Below are 18,987 nucleotides of genomic sequence, written 5' to 3'. Positions count from 1 at the left end.
TGTGGGCCAAATGTGGCCCACTGCCTGTTTTTGTATGGCCCAGGAGTTAAGAATAGCTTTTACATCTTTAAGTGGTAAAAACAAATCAAAAGAAGAATATATTAAGATGTGAAAAATGATATGAAATTCACATTTTAGTGTCAAATAAGTTCCATTCTTCTCATTAGAACTTTGTTACAAAAAATGGTACTTGATTATTATTATATTTTAAATTCCATCAATAAAAATCTGTGGAAAAAATTTTCTCATCATATAGGTGCCTACATACTATCTTGAAGTTTGCCTCTTGGTCAGAAAGGCCTAAAATATTTTCTATCTGGCCCTTTACTAAAGCATTTTACTGACCTTGCAATAGACCATAAGCCCTTGCAAGGATGGAGCCAGGATGCAAATTTACTGCCCTTTGATACACCACAAGCCAGGCTGTATCTAACAATGGCTTTTTTTTTTTTTTTTGGTACGCGATCCTCTCACTGTTGTGGCCTCTCCCGTGGGCAGCACAGGCTCCGGACGCGCAGGCCCAGCGGCCATGGCTCACGGGCTCAGCCGCTCCGCGGCATGTGGGATCTTCCCAGACGGGGGCACGAACCCGTGTCCCCTGCATCGGCAGGCGGACTCTCAACCACTGCGCCACCAGGGAAGCCCTAACAATGGCTTTATATGAAGTCTTTAGCACTGTTAAAGAGGGACAAAGTAGCAGAGGTTAAAAAAAAAAAAAGTATAGTCTTTACATCAGCTATTACAAGGATGAGAATCAGGGATCTGGTTCTCCCATGACCAGCTGTGCCACAATCCTAAAGTTTCCTTCATATATGTGAGTCTCAACTTTTCCATCAGCAAATTAGAAGTAATTATGCTGAGGTTGGGAGGATCAGCTCAGGCTTTAGCATAAAACAGAGGCTTCATAAAATATGAGTACTTGTAGGTTACAAAAGTCATCCTAATATTTTGACCCTTCTCCAAGAGATGAACTCTGTTTCTTTACCCTCTGTGTCTAAGATGGCCTCACAGCTTGGTTTTGAGCAAGTGAACGAAGTGGAAAGGATGAAGTGTGTCTTCTGAGCTTAAGCCTCAAAAGGCCTTGCAGCTCTTGTCCTTTCTGCTTTTGGAACCCATGTGAGCCAGCCTTGGAGAGCTGGCTGACCACAGGTACCTGACTGAGGTCAGCTGAGCCTGCCCGATCCAGACCAGAAGAACTGCCCAGCTGAGTCCAGGGCCAAATGCTTGACTTGAATTCAGAGCCAAATAAGTGGTTTCTGTTTTAAGTCACCAAGTTTCAGGGTGTTTATTACGCTACAACTCTGACATGGTATTGTACCATTCTGATGATGAAAGAAATATCCTAGAGTTATATCCCCAGGCCCCGCCAAGACCTGGTCCAGAGCCTTCTCTTAAGGCTGCCTGCAGTTGCCTCTCCACCCAGCCAGACCAGACAGAATTGACTGAGGGCCCCGTGACATATTTCAGACAGACAAGGAAAACCGCCTGGAGGAGACATGCACTTTTAGGAATGCAAACTCCTCTGAAAGACACATCAGGGAAGATTTATGGAGGCAGCTATGTGCTCTGACTATAAATCAGCTCTCCCGGGCCTCAGTCCAACCTGACCTGGGATCACTGGGCTGTGGTAGTACCGGCCCTGGCAGCACCTCCTGGAAGGGCCATGTGGTCCAAAAAGGAAAGCCAGAGCCCCAGAGGAAAGGCTCCCTGTTCAAATCTGCATGTTATTCCCTGTCTTTGAAGGTGCCAAGGCTATGATTCCAGGATGCTGCTAATCCATAGTGTGTTTTAAAAAAGGATTTCAATAAGTATTCTAGCACAGTCTCACAACAGTCTTGAGGAACAAGAATAGCAGATATTACCACATCTCCAGGTGCTGTGGATGGAATCCCGAGAAAATTAATTAATTCCTCTGAGGACCCACTGCACTTAAGAGCTGGGGTTCAAATCAGGGTTTTCTGACTCCAAATACTGGACTTTTCACTCGACAACAATGCCTGCCAATCAGATTTATAGTCAAAGACCATTTGAGGTGGAGAAGACCTGTGGAAACTATCTAGCCCATCACCTTTGCTTTCCAAATTAACAACAACATAGATTTATTACGTACTTATTAGGTTTAGTGTGGCCTGCTGAGCACTTTACATACATTAAGTCTAATCCTCCCAGCCTTCCTATGAGGTGGCCGAGTGTATGATTGACAAATTAGGTAATGACAATTTAGCACAAGTTATTTCCAAAAGTTGAGGGAGTCAGAGGCAGAACTGCACTGTCGATCCTCATCTATCTGATTCCAGAACCTGAGCTCGTTTCCAGAGCCACACAGCTTCTTAGATGGGGACAATGATGCCTGGAGAGTGGAAAGTTGGGTCCAAGATCACACAGCCCATGTGATTAACCTAGTCTAATAATTCATCAGGCACTAACTGAGGGTCTGCTATTTGTCAGGACCAGTCTAGTCACTGGAAACACAGGCATGACCTGTACATAGTCACTGTGCTTCAGGAGATTAATTAAGGGAGAAGAGAAGTGGCCTTAAATTACTCTCATAAAAGGTAATAAGTGACAAATATCATAAGAAAGATAGAGAAGAGGTTATCGAAGTTTGGAGGAAGTGTGCATGACTTTCATGTGGGAAAAATTTTGAAAGACTTCCCGAAGAAAGTAGCTTTAAGGTTTTCTTTGGAAGGAAGAGCAGGGTTCGGGACATGCAGCGATGGAGACGGGGAGGAAAATCAAGTAGGAGAAATGTCACAGAGGTAGAGACACAAGGGGTTATTTCATCATAGATTTAGCGCTAGACTCTAGGTAGCTGGGGGTTCTATCCAGTCTTCGTTCTATCCCTGTAACTATCTCATGGTTTCAAGTTGAATGCCATTTTGATTACGCAGTTTCAAAACTACCTTTGGCTTCCCTGTTGGCGCAGCAGTTGAGAGTCCGCCTGCCAATGCAGGGGACACAGGTTCGTGCCCCAGTCCGGGAAGATACCACATGCCGCAGAGCGGCTGGGCCCGTGAGCCATGGCCGCTGAGCCTGCGCGTCCAGAGCCTGTGCTACGCAGCAGGAGAGGCCACAACAATGAGATGCCCGGGTACCGCAAAAAAAAAAGAACTATTTTTGGCAAAAGGGGAAGTGAGCTCCACCCAAAACTCCCTGGTAGGAAGGGGATGCTATTAAGGGGCACAGGGGCTGGGGAACAAAGATGGAAACCAAAGAAATAAAGACGTATCTGGTTGGCTGTCATTTTAATGTTTAAGCACAGCAACAATCCAATAAGGCAAATAATTTAAAGCCCTTAATATTTATGAATATTTTTCTCCAACTAAGTGAATAATCCATAGCTACTTACTAGTAAAGAGTACACACACACACACACCACATAAACCTGCATTCTAAAGGACAGTGTCCCCCAGTAAAAGAGCACATCAGGGCTCATCTATCAGGGAGGATAAGGAAGCCAGAATGTGTCTCTCTTCCCAGCGTGGGGACGCAGCTGGGGATTGTGGGAGTGACATCCAGAGTCTGGCTCTGATGGAGATTCTGATTTCTGCCCACTTCACCAGCACTCGCTTTGTTCACAGTTTTCCCCAGATATTCCCATAATGCCCTGCACAGTGTCACTCACATATACCTCTGCATATTTCTTTCTTCTACTAGCAATACCTTCCCTCCTCAGTTGATACCAATGCATTCTTCAAGGGCTACTTCCACAGTGAACCCTTCTTCTTTAATTATTCTCCCAGTTTTGTAAACACCCCAGGCCAGCTCACACCACCTTCCTATGCATTCCTTGTGATGCAAATGTCTAATCACCTGCTTCATTCACTAAATGATGAAGTGCTGGTTGGCAGGGATCTGGGCATCACATCCTACATTTGCACGACTTAGCGAAAAAAGGTGGGTGAGTGACTTTCAAATGCAGAGAACACTGGACAATGGCATAACCACTGGGTTTGCTGCCCCTCAGGTCATAGAACTGGCTCTCTGGGGCCAGAGGGAGATTGTAGGGGGCAGTCCTGACTCTAAGAAAGAGAGAGCCCTCACTTTCCAGAACCTTGTAGCTCCTGATCACCCTCACAGAAGCTCTGATGATACAGAAACACCTACCAATGCAATAGAACTACAACCTCTTCCTTCCAGTATCTAGACTAGGCTGATACAATTTCACAGCTCAAAGATCTTAGCCAGGCTAGCTAAGACAAAAACTATAGTCATCTGGGAACTGAAATACGGGCTCTGTCTAGGCTTTGAATTCACAATTCCACAGTCTATTAGCTGGGTACACTTGGGCAAGTCACGTAACCTACCTAAGCTTGAATTTCCTGTTTTGTAGAATGGGGATAATTATAGTCCTTACCTTATGGGAGGTGGGGCGCTTTTAAATGAGATAATATATGATGAGTATAGTATTTAGAACACACTAAATCCTCAGTAAGTGCTAGTTGCACCACATCTGCTTAACCCTTTGTATTCCATGAAGCTCGCAACTATCTTCTTTTATTCATCCATGCATTCATGCATCCATCCACCTATTCGTATATTCTCCCATTTCAGCCAATTGCTATTCTATGCCAGTTCTATGTTAGGCATTTGGTCTGCAGAGAGACATAAATCACTGTCCTTTCCATCAAGGGACTGTCAGAGATGATGAGGGAAGCAGATGTGTCCTGTAATGAGGGCTGTGATAGAAAGCAGCACGGGGGCTACAAGTGCCCAAAGGAGCAGCTCACTCAGCCTGGATTAGGGCCAAGGGTGGGCTGGGGGGTGGGGTCTTCATAGAGAAAACCTTGAGACCAGAATTTGAAACATGAGTAGCAATTTGCTGCCAAGAGAAGAGAGGAAGGGGCTTTCAGGTAAAGGATGATCATTACACAGATTTGGAAACCAAGTCATTTTGGGGGAAGAGGAAAATGGACAGTGTGCTGGAGGCTGCAGAATACAGTGGCTTCGGGGGATTCAGAGGTAGGCTGGAGTCCAGGCTAGGAAGGAGCCTGTGTAGCCAGCTCTGGCAACTTTCTAATCCTATTAAACAGTGTGCCCTAAATCCTACAGACTCTTCCTTCTAAAACTGGGTAAGTGTATCCTTAATGGGACATTGAAAAATATAATGACATTGACATTATCACTGTCATGATAGTGATACTGACAAATGTAAAAGTAATAATAAAACAGTAGCCATAAGAGTGGTAAATAATAAAATAATAGAACACATGTTCAGTGTGCACCTCTTGCCTGTCTCTGTGCTCAGTGCTTTACAGGCATTATCTCACTGGATCCTATGGAAACCTATTGAAGATGGTACCTTACTATCCTAGAGATGGTCCCTTACTATCCTAGTATAATCAGCGAAAGTATGATTATTCTTCTCGGGACATCGACATTACCTAAAGACTTGAGAAAATGTTAAATAATTTAACTGACAAGTAATATAATCTAAACTAAAATAAATATGCACATATTACAAAATAGAGTGGCATGGATTTTTTTTTAGACAGAATCTGGAATTGGGGGCTTATGTTGATGTTTTGTGAGCACAGCTGCAGACTGTTTGGGGGTGTGTTGATTTTCGTCTGCCTCCAGGAAGACTTCACTGCAAAAGCTTCAAAAGCCCCCAGTGCAAGTGACAGAATATCAGGAAAATGTTCTAGGCAGGAGCGTGACATGGTCTGATTTAGTGTGTTTTCAAAAGATCACTTCACCCACCAGGGTGGAAGATGGATTGGGGGATGAAGAGGCTGTCACAGGAATCTGGATGAGGGATGCTGAAACCTTAACCAAGTCAGAGGCAACAGCCCGGGGAGGAGGGGATGGATTTGTGAGCCCCTGGAGGCCAGATTAGTGGGACTCTGATGACAATGATAAACTTAGCTACTCTTTATTGAGGGTCAACCATGAGCCAGACACTGTACTAAGCATTTTGCAGGTATTATCTCACACCCTACATGTGATTTCAGCGTTATTAGCACTATTTTACAGATAAGAAAACTGAGGCTAAAAACAGCTTCTTTGCTTATGTAAGATCAATCAGTTAGCCAGTGGTGGAATTCAATTTCAAATATAAAGTCCCACTTTTTAAAGACCACTACCTAGACTGCATGAAACTCAGCAGCCTTTCCTCACATCCACAGAAATCTTCCTCTGCTTTATTTGAGAGCCAACACCTCCTCTTCACTACCTGTGGACCTGACTACCCAACAGCTGCCTCATAAAACCCTGTCACAGACAAGAGGACAGCATTGGGACCTCCACCACTTTCCTCTGTCTGCCTGGGGACAATTCATGTCAGCACCTGCCAGGTCTTTCAGGAGGAAGCCCTAACTACAAAACCACATTGGAGCTGATTTCAAGCATGTGCTCAGTTTCATGACACCGGTTCTCTGCTACCATTCCATCTGCTGGGACCCGCTGAGCACCATGGGCCAGGCACAGAGCCTAATGAAGCAGAGAGAGGCCAGGTGTTCCCACTCTGGGCCAGAAGGCCCACGGCCACTTCAGCGGCAGGGGAAGAGACAGTGAAAGACTGGGGATTTTGACCATGATATCTGGGGGTTTTGATGGTCAGTGGAAGCCCATGGAGCACTTCCAAAATTGTGTTTCTATGGATGCTTCTGTGCTGCAAGATGTTCATACGTGTTCCAAGGGGAAAAACAGAGTCTGTGGTCAAGATGGTTTTACAGATGATGAACTAAACAAATCTGCCCAGCCCTCTGCACTGCAGGATCTCCCAGGGTCTTTCACAGATTAAGATGCATTTGGGAATTTCCAAGAGAAAGAGGGAGTGTGCGGAATTTCCAAAACAGTTATTGACCATGGATTTCTTCTGTCCAAGAAAATCTTGAGGACATGTGGTGGAAAGTGTGTGAGTTGGGAAGTTTAGGACTGGCACGTACTAGCCTTTCTCTTGCAAAAACCTTACCCAATAGTGGCAGCAAAACCGTGAGAACAATGTTATTAGGCCATTTTGAAAACTGCTTTGACAGCATCCACGTGAGCACATTTCATGTGCTAATATCCATCAATGAGTCTATCTCTAGGGGAAACAGGATTCCCTGGAGATCTGTACTGGGAGGTTTTATTTTATCCTGGATCCTTCTTCTACCATCAATTTGAAAGTTATAAAACTAAGCCACTTTTCCACAATCTTTGAGGTTAATGCACTCCTTTATTCTACAAATATTTATTAAGCGCTTTCTATGTATTAGGTTTATGAATATGAAGCTTACATTTTACAGAGGAAAACAGTAAACAAGCAAACAAATAAAAGTGATTTTAGACCCTAATATTAGGGAAGGAGCGAAAAACGGTTATGTAACAGAGAGTAGCAGGTCGGGGATGGAAAGGAGTAAAAGTTTGGGCACCCAGGTTTCTGTAGTCATGGACAATGGTTCTGAGGAGCTGACATTTGAGTTAAGAGCTGAAGGGTGAGAAGGGGCCAGCCAGGAGAGAACCTGGGGGACAAAAAGCGACATGGCAAGGAGAAGTACAGCAAGTTCTCAGACCCTACACTGGGGCTCCATTCGCTGTGTTCCTGGGACATGAGGAAAGTCACTGTGCCTGGAGCACAAGGAAATGCCAAGTGAGCGAAGAAGGCAGGAACCGATTCAGATGGAACAGAAGCTACAGGCCATGGCAAAGACTTTGGACTGTGTGCTAAAGATAACAGGAAACCACTGAAAAATTTTAAGCTGAACAGTGACCTTATCTTGTTTATGTTTCTAAAAAGGTTACTCTGGCTGGCTTTGGGGAGAATCTCAAGGAGGGTATAGTCAGAAGCAGGAGATAAGAGGTGGCAGTGGTCATAATGGTGACAAAGAAAGGGAGGACAAAATGAATTTCTTCCTGTATCAGTTCTCTTAGTTCCCACCTAACTTATAAATTAAAATAACTTGATATTCAATTAGAGTCTGTCAAACAATAGATTTCATGAATAATCTAATTCTGCAATTCAAGAGGGGAAAACAGACAGACTCCAAAGTGAAGGTCAAGTTTTTTGCAAAAAAAAAAAAAAAGGGTTCTACATGACATTGTTTATAATGGGCAAATAATTAGAAACAGCCCAAATGCCTTTCTGTAGTGGCCTCGTTAAGACAGTTATGGTACATAAAAGAGATTGTTTTTGGAAGAATTCATTGACATAAAAATGTTTAGGATATGGGGCTTCCCTGGTGGTGCAGTGGTTGAGAGTCCACCTGCCGATGCAGGGGACACGGGTTCGTGCCCCGGTCCAGGAAGATCCCCCATGCCGCGGAGCGGCTGGGCCTGTGAGCCATGGCTGCTGAGCCTGCGCGTCCGGAGCCTGTGCTCCGCAACGGGAGAGGCCACAACAGTGAGAGCCCCGTGTACCGCAAAAAAAAAAAAAAAAAAAAAGTTTAGGATATGACTCTAAGGAAAGAAATTCAGATTGATAGTGAAGAGGAGGGAGGTTATGGACTTGGAGTCAAGTGTATTTATGGGGGCTGTATTTGTAGACAGGATATGGGAAGGAGATTCTTGGTGAATATTGGAGCAATAAAGATGGCTAGTTAAAGCTGAGTGAAATTACAAGTGATCCTGAATGCCCAAGCCATGACAAATATAATATAGCATTTATTCAGTTCCTAATACACATTAGCTCAGCACTCCAAGGTAGTCTATATCCATCATTTCATCAGATCCTTACAGCAATCCTCTGATGTAGGGATTGGCATCCCTATTCTACAGAAGAGGAAACTGAGGCTCAGAGACATCCAGTGACTCTTCCAAAGCTAAGCAAGTTGAAATTGACAGGGCTGGATTAGCACTCAGACATTGCTGACCTCAAAACAACTATTCTTTACCATTATACAATGGTTCAACCTGGGGTTTACCACGAGTTCCAAAAAGGAACTCCATCATCAAATTCTGCCTCGATTTATGATCTCACCTAAATGTGTAGATCTCGGTTTTTCACCAGATACAGGAATTCACAGGATTAAGACCTAGACATTATCTCAGCAAATAACAAGTGTGTACTATGTGTGCAGACATTGATTTAGACCCAGAAATTCAAAGATGATTCAAATAAGATATTTACCGCCTTCAAAGAACACTGTCTAGCTAAGGAGAGAGACAGACAAAAGCAAATGATATTACACAAAAGTGAAATCAGTGCTTAACACATAGATAAAGATGTGGGAGAATTCACACATGGGAGAACACAGGGTGAACTGTGATGGTGACAGTCAGCGATGTGTTTGCCAATATACGTCACACACGTTAAGCTTGGAAAGAAAGGTAGGGCTTCACCAGGATAGAACCTAATGGTTGATTTAAAAAGTCTGGGACTCAGACTGCTTAGTTCTTTCTGGCTCTGATAATTGCTAGGATGTTCCTTCAGGCAGATGGCTGCAGCTTTCTGTGCCTTAGTGATACCATCTGTAAAATGGGCGTCATCACTGTACCTGTTTCATAGGGTTGCTGAGGATCAAATGAGGTAAGATATGCACAGCATTTAGCCTGCTGGCTGGAGTATGTGTCAATAAATGCCAATGACTATTCGTAGGGGCTAGATAGGGGTTTTCACGCAGAGAAACTGGCCTGGGAAGAAACGTGGAAGTGGGGACACATGGATTTAGAAGAGTCAGCAGAGAGACTGGAGCTCTTTGGGGGCCTCAAATGCCATTTTCATAAGCACGAACACTTCTGAAGACCCTGGACAACCACTGAAGTTCCAGGAGAAGGGAAATGACATACTCAAAATCAAGTTACAGGAACTAGAGAAGTAAAAGTCAAGAGGAAGAGTGACTGGCTGGAGACCACTGAGTGTATGGAAGGATAAAGACGACACTGGGAAATCAGGCAATGGTGAAATGGTGAGGGGGTTCATCCCATACACAAGGTCATGAGAAGGTCAGAGAAAGGAGACGATGATGATGATGATGATGATGATGATAACGCTGGGGAGGAGAGACAGGGAGAAGGACGATGAAAAGGAGGAAGAGGGAAAAATCTACTTTTGATCGCGTACTGGCTGGGCACTGTGCTGAGATGTTACAGGAAGCTGGGCAGAGAGGAGTGGCTTGGGGAAGTGGAGGCACTGCCCAAGGCGACGGGGTTAGGTGACAGCAAAACCAACATTTGAATCCAGTTCTGTCTAATACACAGCACTCCTGCTTTGACCACTAGATTACTCAGGCTATTAAAGAGTGGGTCCAAACCCTGTGCTGTGATCCCAGTCTGAGGATGTTTTCACGAGAACATCCTGGCTTTCTCACACTCTCCAAAGTGACACCAGCTACAACTTGAAGAGCATCTGCTGTACCCTGGTCCTGTGCTGGGCACTTTCCATAGATCGTTGCTTACCTTCTCAACCTCTCTGGCAGATGGGCAATTCATTCCCATTCTCAGATGAGGCGGCTGGGGCTCAGAGAGGTTAGCTTTACACCCAGGGACACAGGTCCTCTCGCTCCAAGGTCTCAGCTGAGATGACTTATCAGGGGGATATTGGCGTGGGTTCTGTGAGCACAGGGAAGCAGGGGGAAGAGGGCATAGCTCTTCCTGGCACCTTAAGAACCTGGGCACAGCGGGCGGACATCCTGGCCAGAGGCTCTGGGAGGACCTACCTCGGGACCTGCTTCTCCTCTTCCGCCTCCCTGCCGAGGCACTGCGCGGTGCTGGCTGCAGCTGACCGATCTCGATGGGTGTGTTCGCACGGAAACTCTCCTTGAACTTCTGCATCAGGGACTCCACTGGCTCCTGCGTCGCTTCAGCTGCCGCTACGGGGTGGGCAACAGGGCTGAGGTTAGGGCTCGGCCCACCCTCAGCCACTGGAGGACTGGGCCTGGCCCCCCGGAGTGTCTGGAGCTCCCTCCCGGACCCAGGGGTGATGCAGAAGCCATAGGGGCCAGTAGAGATGAATCTGCTGGCTTACACATTTATTTCTTCAACACTGACTGTGTTCTCAAGGGTACTGCCCCAAGCCCTTGAGAGATGATGGTGAAAGTTTGACACAATCCATGATTCAAGGAATCCATAGCTTGGTAGCACACATATCCAGGCATTTCCAACACTGTGCAATACTTCCGTGACAGTGGAGTACAGAGTACCAGCGGAGCACCAAGAAGGGTCAGCTCACCCATCCTGGGAGTCAAGGCAGGCTTCCTGGAGGAGGAGGCAATACCTCCACTGAGACCTTAAACAGGAGTAGGAATCAACAAAGAAGATAGAATCAGGGTGGAGTTGTTGAAAAGATTTGGGATAAGAGAGTGCCCTGGGTGGAAGGAGAGGCATGTGCAAAGATCTGAAGCCAGAAAGAACACGGTGCTTGAGTAACTGAAAGGAGTTCAGTGTGGCTGCAGTGGAGCCTGGGACGAGCAGATGAGGCTGCAGAGGGCAGAACGCCTTGTAAGCCACCTTGAGGAGCTCGGATTTTATCCCAAAGGCAAAAGATGATCACTGAAAGGTTTTAAACCGGAAACTGGCATGTTCCAATTAAGCCCCTGTGATAACAATTACTAACCAGAGTATGGAGAATACACACAGAAGCAAGGACACAGGCCTGTACAGAGGCTTTTGCAGGAGCCAGCCGGAGGCAATAATGCCTGAACCAGAACAGTGGCAATAAATGTAGACGGCAGTACATGGGTCAAACAATATTTCAGGAGATAAAACTGCAGTGCAGTGATACGCAGATCACTTGGTACAAGAGCCCCATTTTACTAGGGGAAACTGAAGACACCCCCACCCTAAACAAGGCATACAACTAGCTCCAAGCTAGCAAGCGGTAGAGTCAAGCCTTCTGAATCCTACTCCAACATTCCTTTTGTTTCAGTATCCTCCAAGGAGCTGCTGGTAGCCACATTTTCAGAAATTTCAAAATTGAGACTGGTAGAAAGTTATAGAGAATGGAGAGCGTGATGGCAGAAGACCAGAGGGAAGAAAGGTAGAAGATAAAAGTAAAAAGAAAAAAAAGCAGACAAACTTGAGAACGAAGGAGAGAGCCAACATAAAAGGAGAGGAAATGAGAAAGAAAAGAAGATTGGCTGAATGATCTCAGTGTCTTTGTTCTGAGAAATCCCCAAAGAGAGCCCTGACTTGGAAATCTTCAGACTCAACCCTCCCTCCACCTATGTCTCAAGAGGCTGGGAAAGTTCTTCAGTTTAAGCTACTGGCTGTCTGATGACAGGGAATGGGATGTGTTAAAGATTCCTGTTTCTTTGATGAGCTTTTCCCAGAGTGGACAAACAAGGCTTCTGAACATCCCAACACCAATTTTAAGGAGATCCTGTTTTCCCAGGAAAGTTTATCAGCTTAGACACACATATGTCTGCAAGGTAGGTCATACCCAGAGAGGGCTGGTTTGGGTATTGGGCTCTGTGAGAAGCCTCATCTCTAGGGACACAGAGGGGCATCTGTGTTGGCTAAGGAAAAGATAATTGACAATACAAATGACTCTGTAGTAGTGTAACATACCTGCCTCTCTTGCTGTCTCCCCAGGTATCTCAGTTAGGTCTACTTAAAGGTGAGCCAAGAAGAAAGTCCCAAACATGGGCCCCCTACTCCAAGCCTATGATACAGAACCCTCCAGCAAGAGGCTACAGTCTAATTCTGAGAAGCACTATCATGCCCAATCCAGATGCTTTAAACCCAGAGAGGAGAGCGATTTGCACAAAATTGTAAGAGCTGGTTAAACTGTGGTCAAAAGTCCAGAGCAAGCCACCGTCTGGAATCCTCCAAGGGAGAGACCCACACACATCTGTGAAAATTCACTCATTCATTCGTCTCCTCACTCATTCATTCACTCTACAGTATTTTCAGAAAATATGTCTTAGTCTGCTTGGACTTGCATAACAAAAATCATAGACTCGGTAACATAAAGAGGTCAGATTCTGGTTTGAAGATGGCTGCCTTCTTACTGTCTGCTCACGTGGCCTTTCCTTGGTGCATCCATGTTGGGGGAGGAGAGAGAGAGGGGGGGGGGAGGGAGGGAGAGAGGGAAAGAGAGGGAGAGAGGGGGAGGGAGGGAGAGAGAAGTCTTTCTCTTCTTATAAGGACACCAATCCTATCAAATTAGGATCCCGCCCGTATGTTCTCACTTAATTTTAATTACCTATCAAAAACTCCATCTCCAAATACAGTCACATTGGAGGTCAGGGTTTCAACATGTGAACTTTGGAGTACACAATTCAGTCTATAGCAGACTATATTTGGAGACGGGATCTTTAGGAGGTAATTAAGATTAAATGAGATCATAAAACCGGGGCCCTAATCTTAAGGCACTGTGGCCTTAGAAGAACAGCAAGATCTCCCCGTGAGGACGCCAAGAGAAGGTAGCCATCTACAAGGCAAAAAGAGAGCCCTCACTAGAGCCCAACGATGCTGACACCCTGATCTCGGTCTTCTAGCCTCCAGAACTGTGAGAAAGTAAATGTCTGCTGTTTAAGCCACACAGTCTGTGGCATTTTGCTCTGGCGGGTCTAGTAGGCGGTCACAGTCACATTGGGGGTTAATAAGGCTTACTTTCAGTCCATAGCAGGGTAAGATGGTGAAAACAACAACAAACAAAACCCCCTCCTGATGCTCACCATGCAGACAGGAAAACAAATAGTAATGAAATAGATGACAGAGAAATGTGAAATTTACAACTGATGTATACTGTCAAGGAGAGGTGAAAGATGATATAAGAGGCTCTAGTAGAGGAATATGACCTTGTCTACGAAAACCACGGACACTTGCTTCAAGGAAGTGGGCAGTGTGACTAAGATCTGGAAAGAGTATGAGAGAATCAGGTGACAAGGAAGCTGTGGGGGAGGGGGGAGGTGATGGAAGCAAAGGAGTCAGAGGAAAGCGTCTAAACCAAGACCCCTCGGGAAGAGGGAATATGCAAGGGGTGCAATCACCACTGCGGCTGAAGTGCTGAAAGCAAGCGGTGTGAGATAATGCTAGAGAGGCAGGAAATCCTAACACTAACGCTAACCTTGACCCTCACCCTAACCCCCACCTTGACCCTAACTCTTCTGGGCCTTGTTAAGAATAGAACATACTGAAGGTTTTAGACAGGAAAGTGACTCGATCGGATCTTCACTTAGAGAAGATCGCTCTGGCAGTAGAAAGGATGCATTGGAGAAGGACAGAAATGGAAGTGAGAAGACCAACTAGGAAGGCGGTACCGTGTTACAGAAGTCCGTGTAGGAGATGCTAGGTAGTAGAGGTGGAGATAGGGATAGAGCAGGAGAGAGAGTAGCGGCAGAGATGTTAGAGCAGTGGAGATAGAGCAGGGAGCACATTTGCGAGTTATTTTGTAGGTACCCCTCCCTGAGAATGTGGTGATTTATTGGAAAAGGGAGATAAGGGAGAGCGAGGGAGAGAGGATGACGCCTGGCCTTCTGGCATCCACAGAGGCAGAACGACAGTACCTCTCAGTGACAGGAGGGACTCTGAAAGAGGAGTGAACTGAGCTGGTTTTAGGTGAGGGCACTTGGTGCCTCCCAGATGTCTACATGGAGAGGTGTTGAGCAGGCAGCAAGTTATGTGGGTTTCGCACTCACAGAGAGAACTGGACCCGTGGAGGCTCTACACATGCGTTCTTTGGAACAGGCAGAGAGGGAGTGTGTGTAGTGGCGAAGCATGTTAGCTTCTGGCACAGTGGAGGCTGTGGAACATGTAACCATTCCTGATCTGCACTGCCTGATCTCCCTTTGCACCCCCAGATCCATCTCCCACCCACAGGTTCATCCTGTCCCACTCTGTGGCCTGGGCTATTTCACAGATCCTTCTCATCTGGCTGCTAGGTGAGTTTGCCCAGGGAGATGCTCTGGCAGGATATGGGAGGAGGGAATTTGAGGGGAAGTCTTCCCTTACTCCTTTCCTGTATTTCTGATGGAGACGGGGACACTCAACAATCACGGCTTCTGCCAGGGCCCCTTTTCCACAGATCCATTTTCCCCAGACTCCAGTAAAACCATGTCCTCTCCCTGCACCTTCAGTTCTAGGAATTAGTGGTGGCTTCCTGATAGTTATTTTTCCTGGTGCCTCAATACCCCCTCCCCATTGATTCTCTTCACTCTGTCTACACCTCTATAAATAGTAGCTTCGTTGAACTTGGCCTAAAAATCCCACTGGAGGGTGCCTTCTTTGCCCAGCTGGAACCTTGACTGATACATCATGCCTTTTCATCGAGGCTCTGACATTCAGCAATTCCTAAAGGTCAGCCTCTTCCCATCCTGTTATTTCTGCTTTACTTTCTCCTAAGCTGATGCAGATTTGACCAGCTGGGAGGAGAGGAAGACACTCAGAGAGGCAAGGTTTGCTCCCCTGAGCTGCCAGGGAGCTGCAAGGGTTTCTGATCCCGACTGTGGCAAATCCCTTCCATCTGTTTGGCTGCTCTCGCCTTGGCGACAGTGCCAAGAACCCAGACAGGCTTAGAGGGGGAGGTGCTCATGCAAACCCCTCCGCGGCCTATCTCAGCCTCTGTACCACTCTCTCCTGCCCCCATCCCTCTCGATCCCATTCGGCAGCTCTATCAATATCCATACATCAAGTTGTCCAAACAAGCCACATTACCTCCTAGGACCCGCTGAGCTCTGCCTCCCCAGAGCAGCAAAATGCTCACCCGTCGCCTGGATGAATGCAACAGATGGTGCTTGATCTGAGCAGCACAGCAGGCCCAGGAAAGGGAGGGTGAAGAGGGGGAAGCAGCCCTTTCTAATTGACATATGAGAGACTGTCAAGCTTAATGGGAATGAACCACTGGGGGCTGAGGAGAGAAGCCCCGGCCCCCAAGCCAAGACAGAGAGAGAAGAGAGGAGAGAAAAGAGGAGGAGGGAGAGAAAACAAGAATGGGAAGGAAAACTGGGCTCAGTAATCAAGGGCAGGGGGTGAAAATGGGAGCAAAGAAGAGTGGAGAGATCTGGAAAATAATAAAGAGGGAACAGAAAGGGAAGGGTAGGAAGGACAGGAGAGGAGACAGACAGCGAGAGAAGGGAAAGGAGAAGGCAGACCCCGAGTGCCACTGCAAAGGCATAAGGGTTGTGTGTGTTTCCAGCCACCAGGCAAGCTTCAGCCTGATACTCGACCCTGAAGAACAGGCACTACATGCCCTGTCTACACTGGCATTCACCTAATCCACATTCAAACACTCACGTGCTGTTCTCTCCCCGGCACAGCCTGGGATGTTCTATCACTGTAACTTGTATGGGTTTGGGTTCAAGTTCCTGTATCACCTTTATCATTACCCTCTTTAATTTTTCTAGACTCACCCAGCCTACATAAGAAGAAAATTCACAATTCCTGAAAACTTCGCCAATTCTCTGCCAGGCAAGGAGGCTGGCATTTCTTTATGTTTTCTCGTTTATTCCTCCTAACAACTTTGAAAGGTAAGTGTCATTAGCTGTTTAAAAATGAGGAAATTGAGGCTCAGAGAAGTTAAATAAGCTCCGAGGGTCACACCTTTAAAAATGGCAGAGCTGGGATTTAGATTCAGGTTATGATAACTCTGATGACCGGGCTCCATTCACTGCACCACCTACACATACTCTTTCTGTCCTTCCTGGTGGATGGACATGGATATCCCAGTCTTTGAGTTTGGATGTGACTTCTCTGAGCCTGGAAAGTGACTCTAAAAGCTCAGCCCCTCTTAAATCATCTGGGCAAGGAGCCCCTGGCAATCTGGTCCTGGCTGGAGCCAGGGGCTCAACTTGACTGGATGGAGTCTGACCTGCTCTGCCAAGGAACCTTGTTCAGTGTCGATGGTCAAGGCTGTCCAGCCTGGAGGTCCTATAGGCTCAGCTCATGCCCCGGGTTGTCAGTTTTGTCTCACTACAGAACTATGTTCAGAGAACCAAGCAACAGGTGGGTATTACTTGGCCATACTGCCTAGTGCAAAGTGTGAGAAAGCCCACCCGAGTTCCAACGTCAGCTCTGCCATTGTGTGACCTAGAGCCACTCCCTTCTCTTTTACAACTCTGTTTCTCTGAATGTCTGCAGGGTTGTTGGGAGGATTAAACATAATTATGTGCATAATTGCCTAACAGAGCTTCTGGAACACAGTAAGTGATCAACAGTGGTCACAACCCAACTTTCTCTCACTTTTCAGCTTTATGATTGCTCAATCCATTCATTCATTCATTCATTCATTGTGAAAGGCATCTGCATTTTAAGATATTCACTTTCAAAATTATTTTAGAGAATATACATTTTCCCTTTTACACAGATGTGAAACCAGAGGCACCATGAGACAAAGTCATGATAAAAGTCAGGAGCGGACCAAGGTCCAGCACTCAAGTCTCCTATTTCTACTTCTCCACCCCATTTCCCCAAATCCTAGGATCATTTAAACCTCAGATCTTATGATGATTAATTTTACGTGTCAACTTCGCAAAGCTGTGGTACCCAGATGTTTAGTCAAACATCTTCCTAGATGTTTCTGTGAAAGTATTTTTTAGATGACATTAATATTTAAATTAGTAGCTTTTGAATAAGACAACCCTCCATAATCTGGGTGGGCTTCATCCAATTGAAGGCCTTAACAGAGAAAAGACTGACCTCCCCCAAGGAGAAAGGAACTCTGCTAGCAGGCTACCTTCAGACTTGAGCTGCAACAACTCTTCCCTGGATTTCTAGCCTCCTAGCCTACCTTGAAAATTTTGGACTTGTCAGTTTCCACAGTCACATGAGATGATTCTTTAAATCTCTCTAGATATCAATAGATAGACAGATAGAAAGACAGATGGGATGTATATAACCAAAAGATGATGTATCTACACGTGTCTATATTTACATCTCCTATTGACTGTTTCTCTGGAGAACCCTAATATAGACCTCAGTTTTCATATCCAGGCTTTGGGCTGGGCACACTCAAATGTCAGGTTTGTGGGGGGATAGGTAATAAGAGAAGACATCCCAGCCCTAAAGAACACCTCAGCTAGGAAGACCTGGTATAAATGCAAAGAACCATCAAATTTGGAAGTTGTGAGGATCCAGTTCCAGAACCCAACATTCCATTTCATATAGGAGTCATCTTTTCATGAAAGAAGAAAAAAGTAGCAAAGAAAACAGCCAGCCAGTGTTCCCTAGCCAGATGAGAATGCTCCGTGACTAGAATAAATTTAAAATCCATGTAGGCATTTTTTTTAAATGGCCAGCTCTTCCCAATTCTCAGGGATAAAATTGATGGATAGAATTTTCTTACTTTTTAGTTTTTTCTTCCATATATTTTCCTAAACTTTTGGTGCCTGGCACAGCTTATCTTCAAACAAGTGCCAGCAGAGAAGACAAATGAACAAACAGCAACAAATATAAATTGGAAAACTTGGGACTAGCCTTTTCTTATATACACTATCTTGGGTCTGTCAGTTAATACTGCAGACTTGTAGACTGATCATAATTTCTGCTGGAGAACTGCATTGAGTTTGAATGACTGAATTAAATGTAGTGATATTTTCCTCTGCTCTGTTAGAAACACAATACTATCCAGGTTCTGTGGAGCCGGTTCCACAGTTCCTAGCCAGGACACAGATGGTCTTGAAGATTCCTTCCAGCTCCATGGCCTTGTAGTTATAAATGTAAATGAAATGTGCTTTCAACAAGATGAATGCAATAACCACAGGCACTGCTTGCTTCAGTCTGCAAAGCACTTTCACCTCTCTCAGCTAATGCTGTCTATACCACCTCCCATTTTATAGAGACCACAGAAGCAAAGGAGATTTCCAAAGGGTGGGCTGGAGTTGATACCACAAATCAGCAAGTGCTATTCAAGGGAGAAAGGGTCAAGCAACTAGATAGGCTGGGCCAAAGACTCCTTGGTCACTTTATTACCACCTTGGTGGCAAGGCATGGCTATGGAAAGGCTTTGGAATCGGCCATAGTTTGGAATGTGAGCTATGTGTCTTACCAGCTGCAAAACATGGGCAAATCACTTAACCACTCCGAGCCTCTGCTTCCCCAAGTGTTAAAACGGGGCTTGCAATTCCAAATTCATAAAGCTGTTTTTGGATTAAATGAGATGTTAAAATGCTTATCACAAATGCCGAT

General features: G+C 45.6%; 1 protein-coding gene across 4 annotated transcripts in view; it reads right to left on the bottom strand.

Annotated features, from left to right (window-relative positions):
• ASTN2 (astrotactin 2) overlaps positions 1-18,987 on the bottom strand; it is a 927,905-nt gene that overhangs the window by 636,333 nt on the left and 272,585 nt on the right. For 3 of the 4 annotated variants that reach the window (XM_060101146.1, XM_060101145.1, XM_060101147.1), the window contains exon 4: positions 10,581-10,733. The exons of the other annotated variant lie outside the window; for it this stretch is intronic. In XM_060101146.1, the coding sequence (XP_059957129.1) occupies positions 10,581-10,733 (153 nt within the window). The remainder of the gene's footprint in view (positions 1-10,580; positions 10,734-18,987) is intronic. 4 annotated transcript variants of the gene reach the window in all.

Source organism: Mesoplodon densirostris, chromosome 6 (genome assembly GCF_025265405.1).
Source record: "Mesoplodon densirostris isolate mMesDen1 chromosome 6, mMesDen1 primary haplotype, whole genome shotgun sequence".
Classification (NCBI taxonomy): domain Eukaryota; kingdom Metazoa; phylum Chordata; class Mammalia; order Artiodactyla; family Ziphiidae; genus Mesoplodon; species Mesoplodon densirostris.
This window is presented reverse-complemented; position numbering and strand designations above follow the sequence as displayed.